The sequence below is a fragment of the Panulirus ornatus genome, chromosome 1 (genome assembly GCF_036320965.1).
Source record: "Panulirus ornatus isolate Po-2019 chromosome 1, ASM3632096v1, whole genome shotgun sequence".
Classification (NCBI taxonomy): Eukaryota; Metazoa; Arthropoda; class Malacostraca; order Decapoda; family Palinuridae; genus Panulirus; species Panulirus ornatus.
The window spans coordinates 50,991,292-51,001,304 of NC_092224.1; the positions used below are offsets into that span (position 1 = coordinate 50,991,292).

Here is a 10,013-nt window from a genome sequence, read left to right on the forward strand (position 1 = left end):
TTGTTATTACCTCCCCGTTAGCCCCCTTCACCGATGTTCCTAAATGTTCTCTTGTCTTACGCACTTTATTTACCTCCTTCCAAAACATCTTATTCTCCCTAAAATTTAATGATACTCTCTCACCCCAACTCTCATTTGCCCTCTTTTTCACCTCTTGCACCTTTCTCTTGGCCTCCTGCCTCTTTCTTTTATACATATCCCAGTCATTTGCATTATTTCCCTGCAAAACACGTCCAAATGCCTATCTCTTCTGTTTCACCAATAATCTTACTTCTTCATCCCACCACTCACTACCCTTTCTAATCTGCCCACCTCCCATGCTTCTCATGCCACAAGCATCTTTTGTGCAAGCCATCACTGCTTCCCTAAATACATCCCATTCCTCTCCCACTCCCCTTATGTCCTTTGCTCTCACCTTTTTCCATTCTGCACTCAGTCTCTCCTGGTACTTCCTCACATAAGTCTCCTTCCCAAGCTCAATTACTCTCACCACTCTCTTCACCCCAACATTCTCTCTTCTTTTCTGAAAACCTCCACAAATCTTCACCTTTGCCTCCACAAGATAATGATCAGTTCCCTCCAGTTGCACCTCTCAGCACATTAACATCCAAAAGTCTCTCTTTCACGCGCCTGTCAATTAACACGTAATCCAATAACGCTCACCGGCCATTTTTCCTACTTACGTACATATACTTATGTATATCTCTCTTTTTAAACCAGGTATTCCCAATCACCAGTCCTTTTCCAGCACACAAATCTACAAGCTCTTCAACATTTCCATTTACAACATTTAACACCCCATGTACACCAATTGCTCCCTCAACTGCCACAGTACTCACCTTTGCATTCAAAGGTGATATCTGTCTAGAATGTGGAGCCATACAACAGTTGCTGGGAATTGAAATGAGGACACAAAGGTTTAGAAACATGGTCATGGCTCCATGTACAGCACTGTGTCTGGCCACAAAAATGTCTAGGTGCAGTCAAAAGGTTTAACATCATACTAGCATTGCAAGACAGAATCTCTAAGTATCCAGAGCTAATAATGATGTGAAGTTGAAATGGAATTTTCCCTTCATTTATATAGGCCTAGTCATATAAAATGATTTTGGAGTAAAAGTCGTTTTAGCTCACCACAGTTAAAGCTTTCAAATATAGTATCACTTTTTGAAAAGGTACTTTAGCTTGTAGAAAATGAGTTAAGCACACACAAGCGTGTACTGTTAGGTATGTTGCACTGATGATATTAGATATTTTTGAAATATTTTTTGCAATAGTAGTGTAGTGTTTAGAAAAGAGGATAAAAGTGGTGGAGATTGATTAAGAGCATTGTCTTGTATTCTTTGATATCAGATAAGGGAGTATTGATCAAGATAATGAAGATCAGGGAAAATGTTGTGGAAAATTAATGTAAAAGTAGATGTAACTCTTGTCAAAAATTGCAACTCCTGTAAATGGGAAAGTAAGTGGTTTTTATGTTTTTCATTTGCAAGCCAAGTCTGTGTCCTAAGAATACTAAGGTGCATCTTTACCAACAACCTGGAGCTTAATGTAATAGCTGAGTGGAGGTTTTGAAATGGCCAGATGAGAGAATTGGGTTCAACTACCTCACTGACTACTTTTCAGATTGTTAATGACAGGGTGAAGGCATTTATCTTACCAGTGAAATAGTGGTTTCTAATCCCATAAAGTCTGAGGTATCCTTCATGGCTCATGGGACACCGCTCTGAAGAAAACGTTTTTGTGATATCCATTGCAACTGCCTTTTTAATTTTAAGAGGCACCACTTTGATTACTATTTCATATGATGGGAAAATAATCCTGACCATATGTGTTTTACTGTTAGTTTTCTTTTTTCAGATCCTGAAACTTCTCACAGATGGAGGAGCCAAACAAGATGCACATATTACAGACTACTTGACACACCTCGTCACTGGAGATGAGCCAGATGAAAATGAAATTGGAGAAGTGAAGGACATTTATGAGAGACCAGTTGTAACTCAGAGATGGGTTGTATTTTCAGTCAAGTGTGGTAAACAGCTACCGTATCCTTTATATATCATAGCATATCATTTCCATAAGTATTCAATGCTGTCACATGTGTATGTAGTGTTACTAGTGAAATCTTTCCTCAAGTTCCATCAGCACACACACACACACACATCCCTGGGGATAGAGGAGAAAGAATACTTCCCATGCATTCCTCACATGTCGTAGAAGGCGACTAAAGGGGACGGGAGTGGGGGGGTTAGAAAACCCCCCGTCCTTGTATTTTAACTTTCTAAATGGGGAAACAGAAGAAGGAGTCATGCGGGGAGTGCTCATCCTCCTCAAAGGCTCAGATTTGGGTGTCTAAATGTATGTGGATGTAACCAAGATGAGAAAAAAGGAGAGATAGGTAGTATGTTTGAGGAAAGGAACCTGGATGTTTTGGTTCTGTGTGAAACGAAGCTCGAGAGTAAAGGGGAAGAGTGGTTTGGGAATGTCTTGGGAGTAAAGTCAGGAGTTAGTGAGAGGACAAGAGCAGGGGAAGGAGTAGCACTACTCCTGAAACAGGAGTGGTGGGAGTATGTGATAGTGTAAGAAAGTTAACTCTAGATTGATATGGATAAAAGTGAAAGTGGATGAAGAGAGATGGGTGATTATTGGTGCATATGCACCTGGGCATGAGAGAAAAGATCATGAGAGGCAAGTATTTTGGGAGCAGCTGAGTGAGTGTGTTAGTAGTTTTGATGCACGAAACCGGGTTATAGTGATGGGTGATTTGAATGCAAAGGTGAGTGATGTGGCAGTTGAGGGAATAATTGGTGTACATGAGGTATTCAGTGTTGTAAATGGAAATGGTGAAGAGCTTGTAGATTTATGTGCTCAAAAAGGACTGGTGATTGGGAATACCTGGTTTAAAAAGAGAGATATACATAAGTATACATATGTAAATAGGAGAGATGGCTAGAGAGCGTTATTGGATTACGTGTTAATTGATAGGTGCGCGAAAGAGAGACTTTTGGATGTTAATGTGCTGAGAGGTGCAGCTGGAGGGATGTCTGATCATTATCTTGTGGAGGCAAAGGTGAAGATTTGTAGAGGTTTTCAGAAAAGAAGAGAGAATGTTAGGGTGAAGAGAGTGGTGAGAGTAAGTGAGCTTGGCAAGGAGACTTGTGTGAGGAAGTACCAGGAGCTACTGAGTATAGAATGGAAAAAGGTGAGAACAAAGGAGGTAAGGGGAGTGGGTGAGGAATGGGATGTATTTAGGGAAGCAGTGATGGCTTGGTCAAAAGATGCTTGTGGCATGAGAAGCATGGGAGGTGGGCAGATTAGAAAGAGTAGTGAGTGGTGGGATGAAGAAGTAAGATTATTAGTGAAAGAGAAGAGAGTGGCATTTAGACGATTTTTGCAGGGAAATAATGCAAATGAGTGGGAGATGTATAAAAGAAAGAGGCAGGAGGTCAAGAGAAAGGTGCAAGAGATAAAAGAGAGGGCAAATGAGAATCTTTTTCAGCACGCAAATCCACAAACTTCACCGTTTTCATTTACAACACTGATCTCCCTATGTCCACCAATTATACTGTCAAGTGCCATATTATTCACTTTTGCATTTAAATCACCCATCAATATAACTGGTCTCATGCATCGAAGCTGCTAATACACTCACTGAACTGCTCCCAAAACACTTGCCTCTCATGATATTCTCATGACCAGGTGCATAGGCACCAATGATCACCTATCTCTCTCAATCCACTTTCAGTTTTACCCACAACAATATAGAATTTACTTTCTTACACTCTATCACATACTCCCACAACTCCTGCTTCAGGAGTATTGCTACTCCTTCCTCAACTCTTGTCCTCTCACCAACCCCTGACTTTACTCCCTGGACTTTCCCAAACCACTCTTCCCCTTTACCCTTAAGCTTCGTTTCACTCAGAGTCAGAACATGCAGGGTTCTCTCCCCACGCATACTATCTGTCTCTCCTTTCTTCTCATCTTGGTTCCATCCACACACGTTCATACACCCTAATCTGAGCCTACGATGAGGATGAGCACTCCCTGCTTGACTCCTCCTTCTGTTTCCCTTTTTACAAATTTGAGTACAAGGAGGGTGGTTTCTAGCCCGCCGCTCCTGCCCCCTTTGGTCACCTTTCTCAACATGCGGGGAATACATGGGAAGTATTCTTTCTCGCCTATCCCCTGGATATATACATTTTTTTTTTTTTTTTTTTTTTTTTATATACTTTGTCGCTGTCTCCCGCGTTTGCGAGGTAGCGTAAGAAAACAGACGAAAGAAATGGCCCAACCCCCCCCCCCATACACATGTACATACACACGTCCACACACGCAAATATACATACCTACACAGCTTTCCATGGTTTACCCCAGACGCTTCACATGCCTTGATTCAATCCACTGACAGCACGTCAACCCCAGTATACCACATCGCTCCAATTCACTCTATTCCTTGCCCTCCTTTCACCCTCCTGCATGTTCAGGCCCTGATCACACAAAATCTTTTTCACTCCATCTTTCCACCTCCAATTTGGTCTCCCTCTTCTCCTCGTTCCCTCCAACTCTGACACATATATCCTCTTGGTCAATCTTTCCTCACTCATTCTCTCCATGTGCCCAAACCATTTCAAAACACCCTCTTCTGCTCTCTCAACCACGCTCTTTTTATTTCCACACATCTCTCTTACCCTTACGTTACTTACTCGATCAAACCACCTCACACCACACATTTTCCTCAAACATCTCATTTCCAGCACGTCCATCCTCCTGCGCACAACTCTATCCATAGCCCACGCCTCGCAACCATACAACATTGTTGGAACCACTATTCCTTCAAACATACCCATTTTTGCTTTCCGAGATAATGTTCTCGACTTCCACACATTTTTCAAGGCTCCCAAAATTTTCGCCCCCTCCCCCACCCTATGATCCACTTCCGCTTCCATGGTTCCATCCGCTGACAGATCCACTCCCAGATATCTAAAACACTTCACTTCCTCCAGTTTTTCTCCATTCAAACTCACCTCCCAATTGACTTGACCCTCAACCCTACTGTACCTAATAACCTTGCTCTTATTCACATTTACTCTTAACTTTCTTCTTCCACACACTTTACCAAACTCAGTCACCAGCTTCTGCAGTTTCTCACATGAATCAGCCACCAGCGCTGTATCATCAGCGAACAACAACTGACTCACTTCCCAAGCTCTCTCATCCCCAACAGACTTCATACTTGCCCCTCTTTCCAAAACTCTTGCATTTACCTCCCTAACAACCCCATCCATAAACAAATTAAACAACCATGGAGACATCACACACCCCTGCCGCAAACCTACATTCACTGAGAACCAATCACTTTCCTCTCTTCCTACACGTACACATGCCTTACATCCTCGATAAAAACTTTTCACTGCTTCTAACAACTTTCCTCCCACACCATATATTCTTAATACCTTCCACAGAGCATCTCTATCAACTCTATCATATGCCTTCTCCAGATCCATAAATGCTACATACAAATCCATTTGCTTTTCTAAGTATTTCTCACATACATTCTTCAAAGCAAACACCTGATCCACACATCCTCTACCACTTCTGAAACCACACTGCTCTTCCCTGATCTGATGCTCTGTACATGCCTTCACCCTCTCAATCAATACCCTCCCATATAATTTATTTATTTTGCTTTGTCGCTGTCTCCCGCGTTTGCGAGGTAGCGCAAGGAAACAGACGAAAGAAATGGCACAACCCACCCCCATACACAATGTACACACACACACACCCACACACGCAAATATACATACCTATACATCTCAATGTACACATATATATACACACACAGACACATACATGTATACCCATGCACACAATTGACACTGCCTGCCCCTATTCATTCCCATCGCCACCTCGCCACACATGGAATACCATCCCCCTCCCCCTCATGTGTGCGAGGTAGCACTAGGAAAAGACAACAAAGGCCCCATTCGTTCACACTCAGTCTCCAGCTGTCACGCAATAATGCCTGAAACCACAGCTCCCTTTCCACATCCAGGCCCCACACAACTTTCCATGGTTTACCCCAGATGCTTCACATGCCCTGATTCAATCCACTGACAGCACGTCAACCCCGGTATACCACATCGATCCAATTCACTCTATTCCTTGCCCGCCTTTCACCCTCCTGCATGTTCAGGCCCCTATCACTCAAAATCTTTTTCACTCCATCTTTCCACCTCCAATTTGGTCTCCCACTTCTCCTCGTTCCCTCCACCTCCGACACATATATCCTCTTGGTCAATCTTTCCTCACTCATTCTCTCCATGTGCCCAAACCATTTCAAAACACTCTCTTCTGCTCTCTCAACCACACTCTTTTTATTTCCACACATCTCTCTTACGCTTACATTACTTACTCGATCAAACCACCTCACACCACACATTGTCCTCAAACATCTCATTTCCAGCACATCCACCCTCCTGCACACAACTCTATCCATAGCCCACGCCTCGCAACCATCCAACATTGTTGGTACCACTATTCCTTCAAACATACCCATTTTTGCTTTCCGAGATAATGTTTTCGACTTCCACACATTCTTCAAGGCTCCCAGGATTTTCGCCCCCTCCCCCACCCTATGATTCACTTCCGCTTCCATGGTTCCATCCGCTGCCAGATCCACTCCCATATATCTAAAACACTTTACTTCCTCCAGTTTTTCTCCATTCAAACTTACCTCCCAGTTGACTTGACCCTCAACCCTACTGTACCTAATAACCTTGCTCTTATTCACATTTACTCTTAACTTTCTTCTTTCACACACTTTACCAAACTCAGTCACCAGCTTCTGCAGTTTCTCACATGAATCAGCCACCAACGCTGTATCATCAGTGAACAACAACTGACTCACTTCCCAAGCTCTCTCATCCACAACAGACTTCATACTTGCCCCTCTTTCCAAAACTCTTGCATTCACCTCCCTAACAACCCCATTCATAAACAAATTAAACAACCATGGAGACATCACACACCCCTGCCGCAAACCTACATTCACTGAGAACCAATCACTTTCCTCTCTTCCTACACGCACACATGCCTTACATCCTCAATAAAAACTTTTCACTGCTTCTAACAACTTGCCTCCCACACCATATGTTCTTAATACCTTCCACTGAGCATCTCTATCAACTCTATCATATGCCTTCTCCAGATCCATAAATGCTACATACAAATCCATTTGCTTTTCTAAGTATTTCTCACGTACATTCTTCAAAGCAAACACCTGATCCACACATCCTCTACCACTTCTGAAACCACACTGCTCTTCCCCAATCTGATGCTCTGTACATGCCTTCACCCTCTCAATCACTACCCTCCCATATAATTTACCAGGAATACTCAACAAACTTATACCTCTGTAATTTGAGCACTCACTCTTATCCCCTTTGCCTTTGTACAATGGCACTATGCACGCATTCCGCCAATCCTCAGGCACCTCACCATGAGTCATACATACATTAAATAACCTTACCAACCAGTCAACAATACAGTCACCCCCTTTTTTAATAAATTCCACTGCAATACCATCCAAACCTGCTGCCTTGCCGGATTTCATCTTCCGCAAAGCTTTTACTACCTCTTCTCTGTTTACCAAATCATTTTCCCTAACCCTCGCACTTTGCACACCACCTCGACCAAAACACCCCATATCTGCCACTCTATTATCAAACACATTCAACAAACCTTCAAAATACTCACTCCATCTCCTTCTCACATCACCACTACTTGTTATCACCTCCCCATTTGTGCCCTTCACTGAAGTTCCCATTTGCTCCCTTGTCTTACGCACTTTATTTACCTCCTTCCAGAACATCTTTTTATTCTCCCTAAAATGTAATGATACTCTCTCACCCCAACTCTCATTTGCCCTCTTTTTCACCTCTTGCACCTTTCTCTTGACCTCCTGTCTCTTTCTTTTATACGTCTCCCACTCAATTGCATTTTTTCCCTGCAAAACTCGTCCAAATGCCTCTCTCTTCTCTTTCACTAATAATCTTACTTCTTCATCCCACCACTCACTACCCTTTCTAATCAACCCACCTCCGACTCTTCTCATGCCACAAGCATCTATTGCGCAATCCATCACTGATTCCCTAAATACATCCCATTCCTTCCCCACTCCCCTTACTTCCATTGTTCTCACCTTTTTCCATTCTGTACTCAGTACACCGTGGAAAGCTGTGTAGGTATGTATATTTGCATATGTGGACGTTTATGTATATACATGTGTATGGGGGTGGGTTGGGCCATTTCTTTCGTCTGTTTCCTTGCGCTACCTCGCAAACGTGGGAGACAGCGACAAAGCAAGTTGTTAGAAGCAGTGAAAAGTTTTTATCGAGGATGTAAGGCATGTGTACGTGTAGGAAGAGAGGAAAGTGATTGGTTCTCAGTGAATGTAGGTTTGCGGCAGGGGTGTGTGATGTCTCCATGGTTGTTTAATTTGTTTATGGATGGGGTTGTTAGGGAGGTGAATGCAAGAGTTTTGGAAAGAGGGGCAAGTATGAAGTCTGTTGGGGATGAGAGAGCTTGGGAAGTGAGTCAGTTGTTGTTCGCTGATGATACAGCGCTGGTGGCTGATTCATGTGAGAAACTGCAGAAGCTGGTGACTGAGTTTGGTAAAGTGTGTGAAAGAAGAAAGTTAAGAGTAAATGTGAATAAGAGCAAGGTTATTAGGTACAGTAGGGTTGAGGGTCAAGTCAATTGGGAGGTGAGTTTGAATGGAGAAAAACTGGAGGAAGTGAAGTGTTTTAGGTATCTGGGAGTGGATCTGGCAGCGGATGGAACCATGGAAGCGGAAGTGGATCATAGGATGGGGGAGGGGGCGAAAATTCTGGGAGCCTTGAAGAATGTGTGGAAGTCGAGAACATTATCTCGGAAAGCAAAAATGGGTATGTTTGAAGGAATAGTGGTTCCAACAATGTTGTATGGTTGCGAGGCGTGGGCTATGGATAGAGTTGTGCGCAGGAGGATGGATGTGCTGGAAATGAGATGTTTGAGGACAATGTGTGGTGTGAGGTGGTTTGATCGAGTGAGTAACGTAAGGGTAAGAGAGATGTGTGGAAATAAAAAGAGCGTGGTTGAGAGAGTAGAAGAGGGTGTTTTGAAATGGTTTGGGCACATGGAGAGAATGAGTGAGGAAAGATTGACCAAGAGGATATATGTGTCGGAGGTGGAGGGAACGAGGAGAAGAGGGAGACCAAATTGGAGGTGGAAAGATGGAGTGAAAAAGATTTTGTGTGATCGGTGCCTGAACATGCAGGAGGGTGAAAGGAGGGCAAGGAATAGAGTGAATTGGAGCGATGTGGTATACCGGTGTTGACGTGCTGTCAGTGGATTGAATCGGGGCATGTGAAGCGTCTGGGGTAAACCATGGAAAGATGTGTAGGTATGTATATTTGCGTGTGTGGACGTATGTATATACATGTGTATGGGGGTGGGTTGGGCCATTTCTTTCGTCTGTTTCCTTGCGCTACCTCGCAAACGCGGGAGACAGTGACAAAGCAAAAAATATATATATATATATATATATATATATATATATATATATATATATCCCTGGGGATAGGGGAGAAAGAATACTTCCCACGTATTCCCTGCGTGTCGTAGAAGGCGACTAAAAGGGAAGGGAGCGGGGGGCTGGAAATCCTCCCCTCTCATTTTTCTTTTTTTTTTTTTCCAAAAGAAGTAACAGGGAAGTGGGTCAGGTGAGAATATTCCCTCAAAGGCCCAGTCCTCTGTTCTTAACGCTACCTCGCTATCGCGGGAAATGGCGAATAGTATGAAAGAAAGAAAAGAAAGATATATATATATATATATATGGGAGCGGGGGGCTGGAAATCCTCCCCTCTCGTTTTTTTTTTTTTTTTTTTTTTTTTTTTTTTTTCCAAAAGAAGGAACAGAGAAGGGGGCCAGGTGAGGATATTCCCTCAAAGGCCCAGTCCTCTGTTCTTAAC

The 10,013-nt window shown here is 43.1% G+C and overlaps 1 protein-coding gene across 1 annotated transcript in view; it reads left to right on the forward strand.

Annotated features, from left to right (window-relative positions):
* Nucleotides 1-10,013, forward strand: part of LOC139749045 (uncharacterized) — a 410,591-nt gene that overhangs the window by 17,571 nt on the left and 383,007 nt on the right. Inside the window, exon 2 of the mRNA XM_071662507.1 lies at nt 1,861-2,045. Within this exon, the coding sequence (XP_071518608.1) occupies nt 1,861-2,045 (185 nt within the window). The remainder of the gene's footprint in view (nt 1-1,860; nt 2,046-10,013) is intronic.